Source organism: Manacus candei, unplaced genomic scaffold (genome assembly GCF_025592945.1).
Source record: "Manacus candei isolate 608988 ecotype Guabito, Panama unplaced genomic scaffold, ASM2559294v1 h1tg000018l, whole genome shotgun sequence".
Lineage (NCBI taxonomy): Eukaryota > Metazoa > Chordata > Aves > Passeriformes > Pipridae > Manacus > Manacus candei.
Window position 1 is genome coordinate 22,102,501 of NW_026138066.1, and position 21,427 is coordinate 22,123,927.

General features: G+C 41.1%; 1 protein-coding gene across 9 annotated transcripts in view; it reads left to right on the top strand.

Annotated features, from left to right (window-relative positions):
- LMO3 (LIM domain only 3) overlaps positions 1 to 21,427 on the top strand; it is a 146,314-nt gene that overhangs the window by 84,235 nt on the left and 40,652 nt on the right. For 2 of the 9 annotated variants that reach the window (XM_051784504.1, XM_051784502.1), the window contains exon 2: positions 8,478 to 8,691. In XM_051784504.1, coding sequence (XP_051640464.1) covers positions 8,486 to 8,691 — 206 coding nt within the window. In that variant the 5' untranslated portion in view covers positions 8,478 to 8,485. Of the gene's footprint in view, positions 1 to 90; positions 159 to 439; positions 922 to 1,881; positions 2,016 to 8,477; positions 8,692 to 21,427 lie in introns of those variants that run through there. The other 7 variants (XM_051784498.1, XM_051784499.1, XM_051784500.1 and 4 more) reach the window with 7 other exon arrangements.

A 21,427-nucleotide genomic window follows, 5' to 3' on the forward strand; every position in this document is an offset into this window, starting at 1 on the left:
TTTTTTTTTTGCGTGGGCAACTTATGGTTTTGTTTAAGCAAAGTATTTTGGGAGGAGTGATGGCGGGGGGGGGGTGAGGGCAGCGACGTTCCCCTGTTTCCTCGGGTCTGCTTCTGGAGCACTCTGTGGGAAGGTGATCCTGAGCCGCTTCAGTAGAGGTCACTTGTGTGTTCGTGTGTGTGTGTCCCTGGTGTTTGTGTCTAGCATATGCATGTGGTTTTGCTGACTGCACTTGCAGGCTTGTAAATTTTCACCATGGGAAATTACCAACAAAGCCCAATCTGTCTCCTGGCTGCTTTGCACTTTCCGAGGGCGGCTGTACTTGAGCGAGCTGCAGAACGAGAGAGAAAGCGAGAGGGAGAGAGAGAGGGAGAGAGAGAGAAAGGGGGAGTTGGGAGGGGGGAGGGGGGAGAGGCAGGGTGGGTGGGTGGGTGGAGGGGGAGAGAGGTAAATAGCCTTAAATCGGAAGGGAGCTGCTTCTCTGTGGTCTTCCACAAGAGCTGTCTGGGCTCTGCTGGCTCAGTAATAACTGAGTGACCTTTTCTTTTGCTGTATTATGTCTGGCTGGTAAGGGATTGCATTTTGCAGCTGATAAAGCCCTGACTTCATTCAACTCGGCTCCTCACACGCTGCTTTAGGTAAGTTGTCTTCAGCCAGGACGGAGACAGACAGCCTTGGACTGCAAGATACTAAAAGGAGGACACCTGTAGCTCGGATGCGGTCAACACAATTACTTGGCGGATCCTTGAGGACCTCATTATTTTAAACTTAAAGAATAGCGATCTCCCTCCCCATCTCTCCCACCCCCTCTTTATTTTTTTCCCCAAACAATGCTTCTTTTTGACCTTTTCCAAGGAGAAGAGCTACAAAGCAGCCACTGTGCTTATTGAACTGCCTCCCCTGTATCGCTTAATTGAGAAGGTAAGTGAGGCAACTGTGTACATAAGCTTTGGGTCATTTGTGTATGTGTGTCTGCATCACTCTCTCTCTCTCCCTCTCTCTCTGAGTCATAAGCCGGGGCTGCAATACACACACACACATCTCTGCACTGCAACTTTCACTCAAGCTGCAGCTCTGCTGAGACTGTTTTGTTTAAATCATGTGAGGCTTCATTATTTTTATGATGAGACATGAAATACATGCAAGCGGAGGATGCTGAGCGAAACCCATCCGACTGTATGTCTCGAGGAATAGCAGTCAAAGTTAACAATGAATTGCAGCCCCACCACCACCCCCCTCCCCGTTATTATTGTTATTATTATTCTTGCTTCTTCCAGAGCTTCTCGAAACGTGCTCTCAATTATCAAGGGAGTCGGTTAATTTCCCACTCCCCGGCTTTAATCCACAAGCCTCCCCGTACAGCAGTTTAATTTGCAACTGGTTCGGTGCAGGGTTAACCCTTTGGGCAGAGAGGAGGCAGGAGCGGGGCGGGGAGCCCCGGGGGGCGCGGAGCGGGCCGGGGGCGGTGGGGACGCGCTCCGGCCGCGGGGTCCGTGCTCACGCATCCTCCGCCTCCCGGACCGGCGGGAGGGAAGGGCAGGCAGGCTGGCGTTATGAAGCAGCGCTTCTATCTGCGAGCATTCCTCTTTTTTTTCCCCTCTTTCCCCCCCCCCCCTCCCCGCTCTCCCTTCGCACCGAGCGCGATACGGTATGCGAACGCCGCATGTGACAGTTTAATCAAACCCATTTGTTACAACAAAGCTAAGAGACCGCTGGGATTATAGGCTTACGGGCAGAGTTAGGGGAGCATGTGGCTTTGTCGCTCGCCATCGCCGTGCGGGGCCGGCGGCTCCGGGTGTGCCGTCCCCGTCCGTCCCCCCCCCGCCCTATTCCCATTCCCATTCCCATCCCCATCCCCGCCGCCCCCCGCCCCCGCTGCGGCGCGCCGCGCTCCCGCTCACTTGACCCGAGCCGAGGAAGCACTTGCTACTTTTGCCGGGATTTGGTGCTTCAATGAGAAGGAGCTCTCCAGGCGCCCGTAAATCAACTCATGCAGAAAAAGGAGAAAAGTTTTGGTAAGGCGGCGGTCCCCGGCGCTGGCGCGCAGCGAGCGCAGCGGGTGCGCTCCCGGGGGGAGGCGGGGGGTCCTCCTTCCCTTTCCATCCTCAATGCGCTGCCGTAGCGAGCGGCTGTGTCGGCGTGTGCTCTGAAGAGACGCAAAATACCTCTTCCTAGGACAGCTCCGTAGGACCGCTCTTTAAACCAATTCGTTTTGCTCGGTGCAACAAACATCGGGACGTGCTTTCCCCGACACCTCCCTCTCCCCATCCTTGTGATGCTCGGGAAGGAATTGGCATAAAAGGCTTGAGCGTCTAACTCCAAAAAGGGATTCTTTGTTGTGGAGTATATGTTTCTTATTTATTTTTTTTTTATTTTGCATGTGAGCTGCATCAAAATTGAACTCAGTCTTGCAAATCTCTTGTTGGCCTTTGCCAAGCACTAGCACTTTGCTGCCATGGTAACTGTAATTAAACTGATAAGAGTGGAAAAATGTCAGTATCTCTGAGCCTTGCAGCTGCATTGGAGAAAAAGAGAATCAAATTGGTTCCCAGCACCACTGCTCTAAAAAAAGGAGGAGGGGGGGGGGTTGGCTGGGGGAGAGAGATGGGGGGACACGCCAGGGGTAGGAACATAGCTAAGCAGCTCCGGTCCCTGAGATCTGGGTACATCTATTTGCCGTGTTGTCCCTTAGGGGGCTACAGCCTGCAGGGATGCTCTGGGCCAGTGAACAGAGAGAAACAAGCTTTTAGGCCCAATCTAGCTTTCAAAAAGAGAAGGGGAAAGAAGAAGAGAAATCTTTTGTTTGGTGTCTCTTGGCAATCGACTAGCCATGTTGGCCAAATTCTTTTAATCTGTATCACTGCTCCCAGCTGTGGGACTGCATTCCCATTTTTATTTTTTGCCTAACCTCTTCCCCTTTCTTTTCTTTTTTTTTCCATCTCCCCCTTCCCAATCCATGTCCTTTATTTAAAAAAAAAAAGAAAAAAAATCAAAAAATAAAGCAAAAAGCAGATTCTTCTGTAGAAGAAGGGGCAGGAGGGAAAGTTTAGTTATATATCATGGAAAATTAACTGAAAAGTATACAGAAGAGACTATATTCAAAGTACTAAAATCCTTACTTTTATTTTTTTTAAAAAACCCCGAGTGTTATGGAGTTGCGGTTACTTTGTTGTGTTAACTACAGAAGCTGAGACTGTGCGGATGAATGGCACAGAACAAGAGAGCATAATGGAGGCAATCAACCGTTAGGCTGGTTCACAATGCAATCCAGGCAATTAAAAGCTCACCAGAGTTTAAATGAAATGGTTCCACTTATTTCTGTGCACCACACTGCACAGGCTATTATTTATGTCTCTTTTTTTAATTATGATTTCCCTTAAACTGTCAAATAACTCAGAATAGCAGGGTCTCGGAGGCAATAAGAATTTTCCACAGAACAATTTACATGCCAATCTGAAACTAGTTACGACTCCTGATGTGCTACATGCGAGTTCTGAAATGTTTCTTAGCTTCTGAAACCTTTACTTTTTTTCTTTTAAGTCTCTGTGTGTATTGTCCTAAATTACTGGCGCTCTGAATGCTTGTAGAATGAAGCTACAAAGTGGGAAAGCATCAGAAAAGTATTCTTTTTATCTTCACTAGCCCTCTAACTCTCTCCTTGACTGCATGTTTTCTGTCAGTTTGCTGTCTTCTAGAGACTGATGCAGCAATACTAAATTTGCTGCAAACTGATTTTATTATTTTTCTAAATAGAGGCAAGTTTTCCCTTTCTTGCTGTATGTACAGTCTTTGGTAGAACTGCATGCATGCCTCCAAGAAAGGGGGGAAGAGTGATCTTTAAAAGTTTGTAAGTGATCCAGTGCATAATGATATCTGACTCTTCCTCCCCAAACCCGTCTGTACCGCAAACCAGAAACTGAGTTCTGTGTGTCTTGTGCCACACTCGGCACCATCAGGGACTAATCCTGCTTACAGATGCTTCTAAATCACTGACAAAATATGGTTCATTATGTCAAATCTTCACTCCCTTTCATTTCTGAGAAGGGTGATGATTTGAGTGAAACGGATTTTTGTTCCTCTGCCTTTCTTCAGGAGCCTATCCTTTCCTCTTTATTATGAAATCATACTTACAAATCAATTGACAATGTTTCAACACACTGTAATAACAATAAACAGGGATGGGAGTCCATTGCATCGAACTTATTTGGAGAGATGGAAAGAAATCCTGAAAACCTGCAAGTCAGGTTGTTAAGTTCTCCCTTCAAAAATCCTAAAGGTGCTGGATGGGGATGAAGAAGTCTTATTCCTGACACAGCTCTGCAGTTTATGTGCAGTATCTTGGGGACTGGAGGTAGAGGAAGAGAGGGGATGGAGAGAAGGGTAGAGGAAGCCCTTGAAAGCATACTGGGGTGAAATAAAAAGGGTTTGTTTGACAGTGACAGACTAGGCATTGAAATTTCTCTGTTCTGAGAACAGATCTGCTCTGTGATGCAGAGCATTGGTAGGACTCTGCAGAACTGAAGGGAAAGCTGGGTTTGATTTTCTTTTTTTTGTTTCTTTTTTTTTTTTTTTTACAGCCTGGGTGTAGTATGATGTCTTGAAAGTGCTCCATAAGCTCTGCTTTCCTGAGGGAGGGGGAGAGGAGGGCAAACAGGCAGCAGTACTGTGTACTGCTACCTGATATTTCAGCAGGGAGCAGTTTCAGTGTTTTTTTGGGTGCTGTCAGCCTCTGAAAGGGTCCTTCCTGTGTCCTAAGAAATAAATGAGTACTTAAATGGCAACCTGTGAAAAGCTGGCTGACAGAAAGCTGCAGGTATTCTTATTGCCAAATTAAGAGAGAGCTAAAAATACACGAGTGCATATCTGAAAAGTGCAACTGCATTGGAGATCTTATGGGAATGTTAAAGGGAAGAGAGATGGTGTGTGAGGTGATCTGTTCATACAGTACAGAAAAAAATGTAATAAAATGTTCTGTTATCAAAATTAAGTGATTTAAACAGGGCATGTGAAGAAAAGGACTTTTGCAAATTTGGAGATATGTCAAGCACTTCATGACTTCATTTTGTTTGGAACCTTTCTGCACTTCAAAAAAAGAGTAACTTTTTTTTTATGGTGAAGCAGTAGTTCGGGGATTTATTTTTTTTTTAACTTTCATTAAAATAGAAGCAGCTTCATTGCAAGTAAAGTGCAAAAAGATCAGATCTATCAGAGGAGAAAAGCATTCCTTCCCTCCAAAAGCTGCTGCAGATTGAATCCCTAATCTGAAGATGCTACCAGTGGGATGTCAGCACCACCTTCTCTCTCTGCCTCAGGAAAACAGACATGCAGGATGGCAAACATTACTTCCATGGGGTGTCTGCCCTTTTCCACTTGTCTCTACAAGAAAGATTTGGGCTGACCAACGTGAATGACAAGGCTCTGTCTACTTTCCTCATGTAGCAAATATCTCAAAAGCTGTGCAAGGGTATATGCAAGCTGCAGTTTTCTTTGTAATACAATAACCTCATGTTTGCAGCGTATACCTTGGGAATTATCAGGCTTGATTACTGCAATCTGCTCAGATATTCACTTGTTTGGCTGTGTTTCTGTGGCATCTTGTTCCCTTCAGACAGTGCAGGACAGATCAGCCTGGATCAGAGACTGTCAGCCTCCACTCTCTAACCCGCTTCCTTATCAGGCAACAAAATTTTTACATTAAGATTTTTTCTTTAAAGCCTTTAACTGTGTTAACTCCTAGTTTATTCTGGTTTCCCTCGAGCTAAAGATTAAAGTCCTAGAACAGCCCTTCATGCTTCTGAACTTTTTTACAGAGTTCCAAGAAGTTTATAGAAATTGTGGCTGATTTTATGCCTTTGTCCTTTACATGGCCAAAGAGAGGGACTGGGGATAAGCCTGTTGTTGTGGATATACATTACTGTGATAAGCAACACTGCAGATTAAGGCTTTTTGACCAGGTGATGATATTAGAGTTTCAGCAAGATTTCTCTTTACAGTCTAATTTAGGTTTCTTACCAAAAGTCTCTGATGTTTTCATTGCTTTTAGTCATTTGCAGTCATGTTATTTTGTTGCTTTATGTATGTACCCTGGATTAAGGGGAGTCAGCTGTCAGCTGAAAATACAGTAAAGGCTCAGCCTTTGTTTCATGGTGCTTTCTCAAGAGGAGATGTGTGAATTCGTTCCCAGATTTGCCACAGACTCTCAGTGGAGTCCTGTGCAGGTCACTGGATCTCATCCTCCCCCTTGCGACTGAAAAAACAGATTTTGGGAGTCTGTGAGTGGTGTAGGAGCTGTGACAGCAGCGTCAGCTGGGGAGTAGTGGGAAGGCAGCAATGACCATTTTTATGCTTCTGGATAGAAAAATACAGACCTTACACTTTTGTCACGAGCTTTAGATGTTATGCAGCAGCACTGCCACGGTACTTTGGCTTCCCATTCACAGAACTGTCTGACACAACCCAACAGCGAATCCAACAGATCTGTGTGTCGCTCCAAGATGTGTAATAGATGGCACTGCAAAGAGGGGAGCGAGGCTGCTGTGCTTGCAGGTTGCAATAAGAATCACTGGTTTTAATTCAGTGATCAGCTTTGCAGGTGGAACTTAGGAGTTCAGCTTGGGAATGCTGGAAAGTCACTTAACGGGCTCTAGAGTGGCTGCGGTCCACATGGATTCCCTGTGTTCTGTGCATGCCCGTGTGGAGATCCCTGGGATGCCTCAGCTGGCACAGCATTTAGCCTCTTGTCTTTGAAGCGTTAATATCCACAAAGGCACACTCTACCATTGCCACGAAGGTTGCGCTGGCTTTTGTGGGTTTTTTTCCTAGGAGAGCTTTTAAAAAAAGCAAGCAAACGAAACAAAACCCAAACCCCAAGTTGTTCCTGTTCTAGCTCCCTGAGCCTGCCTGTCTGTAGTGGTGTGTTACAGCACCAGTCAAGGTCTGCTGACAGGAGCTGGGACTGTAAACCTTTCTTAACAGTAGGTAGTAGAGCATTCTTGATGAGGAGCTCTTGAATTTGCTTTTCTTTGTTATGAGACTTTATTTGACTTTTCCCAGTCTCTGCATGATAACGGGGTTCCATACTCTGAATGATGGAGTAGGATTTGCTTGTTGGCAACAGCATTTGTTCCCCAGTCTTGACAAATTCTGACTAATATTCAGATACATGCTACTGAACAGTATCTTTTTTAAGTTACGTCTCTGGCTTTAAAACAGTGAGATAACCTAATACTCAAACAGCTTGTCGGTTCTTCCCTTCTCTCAGGTGCCTGTTTTATGTCCAATAAAATATCCACAGGGCTATGATTTTGCTTATTCTAAGAAGTAACTTTCAGAGAATTGCTCTGAGTGCAATGGGATGGGAGTTCATGCAACTAACCGGGAAAGACCAGTCTGTAAGCACTTTGGGGCAGTGACCTCTCCCCATTTGCTGTAAAACTGAGGGCAATTGATTTTTGAATAGATCCCTAGAAGCTGGCTGTGTTGCTCTGAGTAACACAGCTCAACTAACTGTGTTTCACTTTTACCAGTTCTGTCTATTGAACAATGTTTCGGGTGTTTGAATTTTTTTTTTAAATGCTCTCTGCTATTACATCAAAAGATGTATATATACTTAATGGACACTACTGTACCCCCTGTCCCAAACCAGCTGTTGGCTAAAATTGGGATTGGAAAGTGGAATAGTGGGTTTTTTTGCTTGGGAATTTTTGGGGTTTATTTATTTGCTTGGTTTTGCTGGTTTTTTAATTATTATTATTTTTAATTTTTTTTTCTTGACGAACTAGAAACTCTCCGACTTCATGCAGGTTATTTAAAATCAGATTTTTCAGAAGGTCTTTACACTGCAAGTTGTAAATACAATGCTGCTACTGAAGTGTCTGGAAATCTCATCACTTCGTTAATGTTTCTAATAAGACTTGAAATCTTAAAAAAATAAAACATCCCCCCACCAGCATCAAAATTTCTATGTCAAACCTCCCCGAAACTCTGTCCCTGTGCCTCTAAAAGCTTCAGTCTTTTCTTCTTTAGAATCTGGAGTGTTTTTATATTTATAAAGATAGTGAAAATAAGTCCAAATATGTGGATTTAGCTGTGTTTGCTATCATAGATGTGCTGTTTATTTGAATTTTGTGTTGTTACATATTGGATACTTGGGCTGAAAGTGGATGACTTTTCAACTGAACTTTTTTAATATTTCATTTTAATTTTTTTAATCTTATTTCTTTTCAGCAAAGAGACCAGGTAAATGAGGTGTTAAAGAGAAGCTGTGGAACTTAGAGTAATGGAAGTTTCTGCTCTCAAATTTATCTTAGCATTTTTTCCAGCTTACTGTGGACTGTCTATGTTATTTTATCCTATCTACGCCGTTGCCTTTTAAATGAAGGGGGTGTAGGGGGAGCAGCGAGATGGAGGAAGAAAAGGGCAAGAGTTTTTCTTCTTCAGAGAATATCTGTTTTCACCCTTGTCTTATTGTGTTTCAGGTATACAAATGCTCTCAGTCCAGCCAGACACCAAGCCGAAAGGTTGTGCTGGCTGCAACCGTAAGATTAAAGACCGATATCTTCTAAAGGCCCTGGACAAATATTGGCATGAGGACTGCCTGAAATGTGCCTGCTGTGACTGTCGCCTGGGGGAGGTGGGCTCTACCTTGTACACCAAAGCCAACCTTATCCTTTGTCGCAGAGACTATCTGAGGTAGGTCACGTCCTTCTTCCGTTCACCGGCAAACTTGGAAAATCTGTTCAGTCCTTCCTACGTAGCTGGTGTTGCATAAGCGGCGCTCGAGGGCTGCAAAGCTGGAGTATGTGTGGAGGATGAGGAAACAAATACTGAAACACGGAGACAAAATTAAAATCTGAATCAGAAAGCACGTGTAACTAGGTTGTGCCAGAGGCTGCCAGGTTTCTGATGCCGGTACTGGTGTCTTGTGCTCTCGTGCAGAAGAGAGTAAATCCCTCCATGATTCCCACAGCACTGTGCTCCTGGGGAGACAGTGGTCTCCTCCTCCTCCTCCTGGCAGCACGGTGGTGGCCAGGTATATCAACCTGAAACCACATGCGTGGTTTTCACCCACCTTCAGTGCAGGGTTTGAACTCTGTCAGTGAGGAGTGTTTCACCTGTCTTCGCTTCGTTTGCAAAGGGGTTTCATTTGTGGCTCTCAAGCTTTTTTGAACGTTGCCCTTCAGCTGTTAGCAGCTGGACCAAGATGACCAACTATCTTCCCTGTGCTTAAAAATCATGTGTCTAGTAAGCTCCAATCCACTCTGCTCATTTAACTTAACTTCATGTCCTGGGTGGGATGCTGGCTGACCTGTTGCCACTTGTTAGAGGCAGCAAATTGTCACCTGATTTTCTGTCGCCTTGTTTGCTTGTGGACCCACATCCTCAAAAGTATCTGAGGAATAACTCATAGCAAAGTACTGATGATAAGCACCAGGTTAGTTTATCTGCAGGGCGCATGTCAATAAATAGGGCTACTTTGCAGGAGCCAAGTTTAATCAGCAAGTTTAGTCTCCCTGGGCTCTCAACAGTAAATAGAGAGAAAAGGCTCCTCTGGGGTGATTCTGAGCACCTATTTCCCATAGTAGTACCTTTCCTCCATTCCCTGTAGAGGGGGACTAATGAGACTAGCTGCTCCAGGCTAAGGTGAACTTCTGGGAATATTTCCCCTGCCCCTTTAGAGAAACCTTTTCCTTTTAAAGGGACGTTGAAGTCAGTAATACATTGGGGAAAAATTAAAATTCTTTTTGAACGTGTTAACTTACAAGTTCAGCTTAAGTACAGGTACCAAATAGAAGGTTCCCACACACTGATCAGTTCCCAAATTCTACAGCATGGGTAGGTTGGAACAGGAATCAAGACTAAAGCATTAACTGTTGGTACTCTGGTTGTCCACGGTAACGATCTCTTTTTGTCTAGAGTGGAACAAAAACCTTCACAAACGTACTGTGCATTTGTTGAGCTGGGGCTGCAAGGGCAGATCATCTTCTTCAGACATGGGCTTAGATTGCTTAGTGGAAAAAGTACTCTTCTACCTCTTAAAGCTCTGAACCGAACCCACAACAGAGTGCAGAGAATTTAGTGTAGAGTCTGCATCTTAAGGCCATTGTGTTAAAGCTGCCAAAGTAGTAGGTAATAAAACCCCACTTTTAAAAACTGTTGGGAACAGAAGGGAATTGTTATATGTGAACCTGGGTCCCTTGTGATCTTAAAGTGAACGTGTATAGAGAAGGGTTGGAACAGCTTTCTGGGGCAGGGGGGAAGTAGCATCCCAATTTTTAAAACTCATTTTAAGAATCCTTATACAACAAACGCCTGCAGGAGCGAGAAAACTCTGCTCTGGCTGTTTGATCTGAGTTCCAAATTTACTGGAGACTTTGAACTTACTGAATCTCCCAAGTGCTAGTGCAGCTGATCTAATGTTTTAAAATCAAATGTTTACAGTCAAAACCAAAATTATCTAGTAGTAGAGATATGAGCAAAGCATTTCCCCAACACAGATGCACGTATACACACTGTTGGTCTCTGGTCTTCGAACGTTTTACAGGAGTAAATATTTTGCTAATAGATTGTTAAAATTCATGCTAAGCAATTCAGAGAAAGGAGACTGTATTTTTTTATCTGTCATGACCACATTCAAGACTGGTTTTTCAGTCATTTCTTCATAAACAACACCTTTCATTTTGTACCAGTGAAACCAGGATACATAAGAAATTCTGTAGTCGGTTTTAAGATGTTCCTGGTTTTTGTCTCTTGATTTATCGAGTCTTAACGAAGCTCTTTTGTCACAAACTTTTTTTTTTTTAGTAATACTTTTGAGTGCATAGATTTAAACTAGGTATTTACACTAAACTTCAAACTGATGCACTTAAGGTAATTGCAGATAGTCATTTGCCTCATTGCATCTTATCTACTTAGTTATGCAGTGAACCTATAAAAATGATCTTTTTAATGCTAATGTAGAAACTAGTTAAATTTTCTCTAGCTTTGTAGTCAAATAAGCTTTCATATTTAGCAACACACTTGATATAAATTTAAGGAACAAATTGCATTGTACTAATGATCAGATTAGGGCTTGATTATGGTTTCATACTATCCTCTTAGTTTTTTGTTGTTTTTTTTTTTCTTTTTAACCATAAAGGGAATCTTTGCTACGTATAAAACAGTTCTGGCTTCCTATTAATTTATGTGGTGCCCTCTAGAGGATATGGGGCTTGAACAATACTATAAAGAGTAAAATTGCTTATTAACTTGTCTCTCAGTGTTCATTATGCCTTTCAATAAGAGAGCCATTCTACAGATGCTACAAGCAATAATGTAGCCAGTTTGGGTGCTTTAACATTCATGTTTAAATTCATAAACTGTGCGATTGCGTCTTTTCCTGCCTTGCAAAAATACTTCCAGTATCTTTCATTTAGAGATGCCTGCCAAAAAAACTAAACCCTCCCTCAGCCCTGATGCACGCACTTGTGCTGCAGTTGAGCCCTGAGGTACCCACTTTGAGCTTCTTATAAATACTCCGTATCTTCAGAACTTCAAAACTCGCTTTGCTTTAGCTCTCTCCTTTGGTAAAATTAGTTAATTATACTATATTAAAATCTTTTTCTCTGGATTGGGAGGGACTGAGGGGATGGAAGGAATCTTTAATGAGGTAACGAGCTTGGAAGATGCTTTGGGTGTGAGAGGCTTTACCCTGGAATCTGATTCATGTGAGGCACTCCAGTGGTTTCAGTGGTGGCGTAGGACACCAAGGGTATTAGGGTGGCTGCAGCAGAAATGAACTCCATTTTGTTAACGAGGATGAGAACTGACTTGAGTAAAGAAAGGGCTCAATGTTAGAAGTAACACACTCGGTGAAAATGATATGCAGAGTATAATTCCCCTGCAGGCTTCTGTCTTCTGCTTATACACTCTTGGGTTAGAAAGTGAAGACTTAATTTAAGGAACTTAGGTTTACGCCAATATTTCAAGTCCATTTACAGTAAGTGAAATATGCAAGAACTTTTTTTTCCCCCCTTTTTCCCTCCAGAGCTGTATGGTGACATCTTAATGTATCAGCCTATCCTGCTCAGTCCTCTCCTCTGACTGGCAGCGTGTCCATTTACAAGCACAATATTCCCTTTGAAATCTGTCATTACTGCCATTAATGACCAGTCATTATGTTAACAGCCCTTGGGCTGTTAACATGTCAAACTGGTTGTTAACTGGAATGTTATTACTTATTTAAACCGCAGGTATGAGTTGTGTGAAATGTGCTTTGGTTGCGCATTCTGGGGCTGCTCCTGCTCAAAACAATAGGGAAACAGTGGAGCCTTTGCCTTTGGGGTGCCAAGGGATTTGCTCTCTGTTCCATCTGCTCGTTTGATTTCTGCATATTTGTGGAGGTCCTCCTACCCCTGGGCAGCCTCCTAATTTCAGGTGCGACCGCGTGCAAATCCTGTCTCTCAGCCTCGCCCGCACATGGGCGGCCGTGGATGTCTCCAGATGCACGGCAGTGCCTGCTGCACGTTCCAGATTAATATCTGGCCCCTGGAAGTGTAAAATGAAAGCCCGACAATTACACGTAACTCGGTTGTATTAAATAATGAGCTTCCTCGGATGCAGCAAAAATATGAAAGTACAGCTGTGCTAAGCTAGTTGCAATGTAGGTCAATCACCCTTTTCACTTAGGTTTTTAACTACGCAAACCCCGCTGAGCGACCAATGACTACAAAGTGCTGTTTCATTCCTATTTAATTTTGGCAGCATTTTACTGAAGAGCAGGCATTCATGCAGCTAAATTATCTTCGCCGTTTCTGGTTTTAACTCCAGCTCCATGACACTAAACGTTGGAGTGCATATCTCTTAGTAAACACAAAGAATATGGCTTCTGATTTTTTTATTTTTTTTTCCAAATCCCTCTCTCAACATGGAAATTGAATTAGAACTTTTATTACTTTTTGCATAATTTCCCTAGCCAGGCACGCAAGATCATAGGCAAAGGATTAACAAAACTAATATATTGGGGTGGAATTTTTGCCCTTAAACACATCTAGACCCCATGAGGATGGGGAAGATGATGACACAAAAGGTTACCCCTCTCCCCCCCCCAGCCTTGGTATTGATTTTGTTTGTAAATATACTGCAGACTTTAAAAGTACAGTTGAACAGCTATAAAAATGAGGACATCAGTGAAGGGACAGATCATGTTGGTTGTTGTGGATTGTTTTTTTCCCTCTTCCCTACTCACTGATGGGAATGCTTGAAAAACCTTAGAAAAGCCAAGTTTTTAAAACTGGATATTGAATGAGATTTTGTGAATGATGAGACATGACTCCAAAAAGTAAAGCATTCGACCATAAGCGTTATAAAGATGCCGCCTCCGTAAAATATTTAGCTTTTGAAAGGCTAGACTGAAAAGAGTAGAGTTTAGGACACAACTTTTTCCTGTACAACTGCTTGCTCTCTAGAGGCAATTATTATTCAAAAAAATTATTGTGTAAGAGTACTTGGAGAGACTTAAAATGTCTTGAGGCCTGGCGCCGATTAGCAGATCCCATTCCTCTCTCGTATCACGGGAAGTGTTGTAAACACCTAAGATATCAGATTTCTTACATGTACATATAAATACTCTGTATGGATATTTTCATAGGTAGTGGGTTACATAGTGTTTTCAAAATGCCACCTCAGTATGCTTCTTCCCCAATTTGATTAAATAAGGGTAGACCTTTAAAGATTTAAGCACTCAAAGTTTTCAGGAATATTGAGGTATTTATGGAAGTGAGGCTTGAGAGCTCCACTTTCTTCTCTAAAGCTTTTTAGAACTGAACCCTTATTAATACACTAATATCCTTGTTGCAGTGCCTTGAAATATTCAAGGGGCATCTAGTTTGCAGGAATATGCCCCACAAATATTTTAAAACATATATATATAGAAAAAGTAGGCACAGCAATTTATTTGTTCTAATTTTGCTGTGTGCGATGAACGTTCTTCTAAATTTACATAAATTGTATCACTTAGTATGTCTTGGGGGGCAGGAAAAAAAAGGCAAGAATGCTTTCTTCCACTAATTGCCAAAGGTTTTGAAAACCTCCAAACACCGTAACAGCTGTTGAAAGGATGAGGAGAGTGATGCACAGTTAATCCACCCAACTTGCAAAGAGTAATGCTTTTGATTTAGTTACACTCTGGCTAGTTTGGCTTGTTCTTATTTTAGTTTATCTGTGATAGCTTTTAATAAGAAACATTCAATTAAGCTGTTAAAATTGGTGTTTAAGTCATGTTGAAATGCTGTGAAATGTGTGTACTCAAGTTTGACGCTCTTCAGTGGTTCCATGTGTTTCCCTGTATCTGCTGGTATTTTTCTTCAGAGCTGCCAAATTTTTAATAATTGTGTTATTCTTAGTGGCTTAAAATACACAGTTTAATTTCCAAGAATGTGAATCTTCCCTCTTATAAGGCGTCTTGAAAACCAGACGTTTCTCGTGTGTTGTCAAAATACCTCATTAATCCCCTGGAAACGTTCAAAGAATTTCAGGAGACTTTTCAGATGAAAGTACAGTGCCTCTTAAAGCCTGTCCTACAGCTCTTCATTACAGTACTACAGTGTGGTGTATTTTGATGGAAAATTATTTTACTACAAAGGTTTTACCAACACATAGCAGCTCAATGAAGCTTAATAAAAGCAGTGATTTTGGGGAGCCTAAGTAATTCTGCAGTGCCAGAGGATGGGATAACATTCTTGGTGAAAGAACACAGTTCTATAGGTCTGCTTAGTATTTTCTGTAATCTCTTTTAAAAGAAATGCAACTTTGTTGTTTCCTTCATTGCTAATTTTTTTTCTCAGAAGTGATTTTGTGACTAGTGCTTTTATGAAATATGTTTAAAATAATACCCATATTAAAGTTATTTACTTCAGGAATAAATATTATCAACTACATTTTGACATGTGATTTGATATCCAAGGTTTAATTGGATACTGCCTGCATTTTTGACCAGAAGCATACGTGAAACAAAGCACCTATGTATAATGTAGTAGAAGAATAACTGGTACTAATTGCCTAGCACAGAGGTGCTTTTAAAAGTTCTGATTTCTGCTACATATTTGGTTTGGGTTTTTCTGTTTGTTTGTGGTTTTTTAAAGTTTAATTTTTTTGAAATTCAGTTAATTTTGCGGAATATTTTACCCAAAACTGAAAAATAACTCCGAAGTCTTTACTATGTAATTAAAAGCAAAGGTCTGTTACTGAATTTGTTACTTGATAGTTGCTTCAAGTCTTCCAGAAAGCATATAGCATTCCTTTTTAATGTGAATGTTTGAATAACATTTAACAATCAAAATGGATAACACTGTTACACGTTTTTTCAGCCCTCCTGCCTTCAGAAATTGTTTTCTCTTTTGATTTCTCACTGAATTTCAATTTACTGAGGGTGGATTTTGAAATCAAAATACACAGTATGGAATACTCAAATGTTTTCTAAAATGAAATTGGTCTTAACAATCACCATCCTTAAGAATCCATATTTTGGGAATACCTTATGAAATACATTGTTTTTTTGATGGATAACTTCCCAGTGGATTTCTTAGTATGGTAATGGATGACCTTTTAAATAAACCTAAGTAATAGTTAAATGCCTTTTTTTTTTTTTCTGGTCAAAATATGCTTGAACTTTCTAAGTTTTTTGGACACAAATATCTAAAGCAATGAGTCTACTGTCTCAAAAAGCTTTACATGTTTTACACCTCCTTCCCTGTAATGTAATTCTGGTACTGTTATTTTACACCTTCCTGAGGCTGCTTCTTGCCTATCCTGAATCAATGGGCCTTTCAACACTTGAGTCTCATTGTATCTGATTGGTACATTTAAAAATGGCTTTGGATATCAGTAGATTCATAATTTAAAATAGTAAAAAGGCTGTTTAAGTCATCTCTAGAAATGTGCAGCTTTTTTAGCTGTATGTGTGAATCTATCAAATTATCGTTTTATATATAAATCACTCAAACAGCAGAAGCAGTAGTTCAGCCCAATTTGTTCTTTAGCAAGCCACGTATCAAAATGAAACAATATACAGCTCAGATACCTCACAAGCTCTCCATGCTATGTCCTCTCTGCATATCTGCTTGGTATGATACTTACACGTATCTTTAGGCAGAAATCATGGTGGAATTCTGCATACCATCCTATCTGGGCACTTGAAAGACGATTGTGGTCCCCTAAAATCAGTTAAGACTGACTTTAAATGAATCCTAAGAACTGAGCATCTTGACAACCCCGTGGCAATCGGCAGGGTTAGTTGCAACCTTAATTTAAGCATGTGTTAAAATGCTGTGATGGAGTGCCAGCACAGCCAATTCACAATCCAGTCCCTCTCCCCACTTGACATCAGAACTGCAGCTACCAGCAACTGGAGAGCGTTTAGCACCTATTTTTCCCAACTATTAACTGCAAAATATTTTCCTTTGGGATTAGAGTGAACCCTGTTTATCTGTTTTGTAACAAAACACAGTGCAGGGCAACTTTTCACAAGCAGAAAATGACTGCTTTTTATGAAGAGTAGAGCACGTTCAGCTCTGGAATGATGTTCCTTGGGAAATCCTCCTGCAGGTTTTGACTGAAGTGGCATTCTGCAGTAGTGGAATTTAAGCTTTCATCTTTTCTTTTGCAAAAATATCTTCTGTTGGCACATAGCAGACAAAAGGAATACTTGCTCAACACACAAAGATAAAATTATTTTGGAGGTGCAGGGAAGAGCAGAGAACATCAGGGATTTTGTTGTATCTTTTCTACATTTGGGGTGGTGAGAATAAGCCAAATTATACATTTGGACATACTGTAAGCAATGGTATATTGGACTAATTAAGAAGACACTATACTACATCAGGTAGTAAATGTCCCCTTAAAGTGTTCAAAATGCTTGAGAATCTAACTTGATTTTTGTTCAAGACAAGCTTCCAAACCATAAATATCAGCATATACAGTCTCTCATGTTTTAGCTTAGTGGATGCTATTTATGATATTGTAACCCCACATTGAACAGCATTATTTTTCCACCATGGGACAAAAGAAATGTTATTTTTAGGTCATAATATTATTTCCTTGCAAATACTTTAAAGAGAAATATATATTAGAGAAAATTCAGAGAGTAAATACAGATTTAATAATTAATCCCATCTGTAAATGCGTCCATTCTAAGAAACAGATCATTATATATCAACATTACTGTTAATCACCTTCTAAGGATAGTTTCAGTAACAATTGTTGAATTTGGTTTTGTCTTTTAGATAAATTTTAAGGAAGGATTTCTAGGTAGCAATAGTTTGAGTGACAGGCTGCAGATTAGGGATGGTAATAACAATTACAATCAGTGTGAATTACTGTCTTATTACTCATCTTTTGTCACTATGGTTGCTTCTACATTAATCTCGTTCTTTTCTGAAGCCAGGACCTTTCAGAGCTAATAGTTTTTCTCAAAATTTACATTAAAAATTAGGGTTTTTTGTTTAAGACAACAGAAAATTTAAAATCTCATTTTCTCATAACGAAACAAACTTCATTTCTCCCTTTCTAATTTGTGTTAAGCAAATTTTACACAGAATTCAGAAGTTTCTAGGACTTGAGATTTGGATTTACAAAAAAATCCCCAAAACTTTTCAAATATGTCTTTATAAGCCTAATGTGTCTGTCTGGCTTATACAAAGTGTCAAAGAAGTGGGAGGACAGTCTCAATAACAGGCTGCTCTGCACTAGTTTTTGCTGGCTTCCTTATTTAATCTGTAATCTGATACATTTAAGAACACTTTATACCAAAGCAACATTAAATCTAATCCTACAAATGCATACTACACGCTTGACTTGATGTACCCTTAATAATCCTATTGAAAGGTATAGGGGCCTATTAATTTAGAAACATGCCTTGGTGAAGCCAAATATTTAAAATTGGAATGGTTTTGCTGGCAAACCCATTTTGAATTGCTGTGTCCTTGTTTTTTGTGTGCTCTGTGCTGTGCAGCAATTACCACAACCCACAGCACGACATCCCTCCCTGGCCCCCTGGTCCAGGAAAACCTCAAACCCACAGCTCTGCTCCTGGCCAAGCACCTTGCTGCCGTTCCTAGGATGTCAGTCAAAGTTTTGACACCTGTAACAACCTTGCCCTGTTTCTCTCTGACAGAAAGGGTGGTTATTTGTATGCTAATCCTACATACCACTACCCCAAACCAAACTGCTGGTGGATGATTTAAGGGTCTAAATCTAGGCTTACCTCTACAACCCACTTTGCAGCTCGTGGGCTCTGCTCTCCACAGTTTTCCTGGGAGACAGCAGTAGGAAGTGGGACAAAACTTTGTTAAAAAGCCCAGCGATTTTGTGTTGATGTTGGCGAATCTTGGGTTCTCAGTTCCCTTTCTCTTCATGCTCCAAAATTGTGCTAATGAACCTGTCCTGTGTACTTAGCAGCTTCAGGCTTCTAGAAGGATGTGTTCATTTTTATTAAGGTACTGCATTCATGCATTTTTATGCTCCATATAGTAATAAAAAAAATAAAAATTAAAAATCAGTATGACATTGAATACTTATAACAGGGGGCACTAAAAAGTAAATTAAAATGTATTCTTTCTGCTCAGAATTTCACTTACTTAAACAGTCTTAAAACCTAGAGGAAGTGCTGCACACACTGCAGCAAATGTGCTGGTTTTAATGAGCCTGGCTGTGCTCTGAAGTTAGCCAAGAGCACTTCCCCCAGCACCTCCTTACTTAATTCAATCAGAATGCAGAGTGAATTGCTGGGAAGAGAGTCAGTGAGCAAAACTAAGAGAAAAGACTTCTTCACGAGCACACATCCAACTCTGGGTGTCTTCTGTGCTCTTCTGAGGTCTTTCATTATGATCCCTGACGTGTCCCAGACTCTGTCTCCAGGTGCAGCACAGCCCGAGCATTTTCCTGTGATCCTCATAACAACCTCTTACTTACTCTCCCTATTCCTTGTAGGTTCTCATCTGATAATTATAGGTAAAATATACTTGTATGTTTTGTAGGAGAACACCTGAAATGTAGGTGGTAGAACTCATTGCAAACTCTTTAATGATTCAGCCATGGAATAATCTGAAGGTGAGCACAAGAAGCACAACTTCTCCCTGCTATGGTAAGCAGGAGGTTGCTTTCATCCACTTTTTTTTTCTCTCCTGATACAAATATACCTCTTCTGCTACAAGATCCCAGAGGTTTACTCTGAATAAAAGCTAGTATATATTTGCAAAATTTACTATGATTTGTCAGATTATCAGTCTTGATAGGAATATACTGTGTTTGAACAAATAACTCTGGAACCAACTATCTGGAGTAATCTTGTAGTCTTATAAACTTATAAACTTACATGACAGATAAACAGTTTTCTTCATGACCTGTTGAAAAACTATTTTTTATCTGTTTTATATATGTGCATGTATAAATACTTGTGTAAAGTTATTTTAGCAGACATACAATAACTCTACAGTCTTCTTGTCTGTTGCTTTCATTTTAACGACCATAAATCCTTTTTTTCTGAAACCCAGATCTTTCTCCTCACGAGCTGATCCTTCTGGTTTTAAGGTGTGCTTTTTGAAAAAGTTAGTTCTTGCCACCAACTCCTACGTGCCTCCTGTTTGGCTTATTTGTGCAATACTGTCAATATTATATAACTAGTATAGTGTTGCTTTTAGCAGTGTATCAAAAAGCTGTTATAGGAACAAACATTTCTTTTCCACCCCCCCCCAAAAAAAAAGGAAAAAAGTAAGACAAAAAAATGGAATGGGAAGGAAACAGTTTTAAAAAAGTTATTTCAATTATGTTTAGTTTCACAGAAAAATCTTGCCTAAGTGGACAGGTGTGATTTTTGTCACTGTGAACCTGGAAATCACTATCCCTGAAAGGCACTCAAGAACTAACCCTCTTACCTCCCAGACTCTGAAGAACTGTTATGCATGCTATTAAGCACTGGTTCTTTGACTTTTTAAGCTCTAGCTGATCTCTTGTGAAACCAAATCTAACCTGGTGTGTTGGTCTGTTGAGAAAAGGCATTGGAGAGCACACTGCCATAGCCCACGTGCTACAGGAGCTTCCAGCAGGGCTCTGCTTTCCAGACTGGGTGGTGACATCCAGAAATGGCATCTCCCTGAGAGGAGGGATAGACCAAATATTACCAGTGTATTTACTGTCTACTTCTTGGTTTGCTACAGCAAAAAAAACCCCAAACCCAAACCAAAAAACAATCCAATGTACAACAGTTCCTGCTGATTCGGCCTCACGACACTGTTGCTTGTTGAAGGCATGACTGCTGATGGATGGAGGATGCACTACTAAGTTCTTGTGCCTGCTCCTGCTTCAGTGGCATGCGTCTGGTGATCACTCCAGTCCCTTCTTTCTGCTGTGTACGAGGGGCAGAAGTAGGTATGGCTCTGGTTTTTACATGAAGAAGTTAGAGTAGCAAAAGGGTTAACAGTCACACCCTTTTCTCTGCTTTCCCTGAAATTTCAGAGTGCTGAAAGATGACAGATACGTGATGCTGATGTAGGTGACTGTCCTTCCTCATCAGCAGTATTTGGGAGGGAACATTATTAAATTGCAAATCTGAGAAAACTTGTCAAGACAAGACAACATCGGTTGTCTTTAGATTGGACCCCTGCTTTCTGTTCCTAAAAGTAGATGCAGTCACCAAGACATCTGCATCTGGACAGATCACTCTTCCATAGATTTGTGGTCTTGCTGTCAGTTTTCCATCCTCCCTCTGCTCAAAATGAACACTAGCAAACTGGTCAGCTCCCCACTTTTTAGCAATTGGGAAGGAGTGACAGTTTGAGTGCTCCAAACTGCGTGGTTTTGCTGCAAGATTAATTCTGGAGATCTTCTGTCATTCTGCATGCGCAGCGGGAGGACGGGGAAGAGGGGGCTCTGTGTTTGTATGAACAGAGGGCAACCTTTTCATGCAGGAGTTTTGGTAAATGCCTATTGAAGAAATCTTTATTGAGGGCAACCCAACATTTCTCTGTGTTCTGCATCACTGTTACCACAACAACAAGAAAAAAATAATAACCCCCACAAAAATACAACCAACCCACAACTCTCCCTGCCCCAAGCCAAAAGTCACAAGAAAAAGGTTCTATCTCATTGTAACTCCATCACATGCAGCAACTCAGAAGATGGGCTAAACTATGGCAGCAGATATTTGACTCTGCCAGATTTAAAAGGTGGGCTGGGAAAAAAAGTTCCAGTAAAGGGGCAACAAAGAATAAAGGCTTGAAGTCAAAGCATGTTGCTGTATCTGACCCAACATAAATGATGTCTAGTCAAACACATGATATTTATATCCAATGTTTCTTCTCATGGTCCTAACTACATTGAGCATGCTGTGGTTGCTTCCTTAATGCAATCTCCAAAGGTCAATCAAGTTATAGAGTCAGGCTGATGAGATTAGATA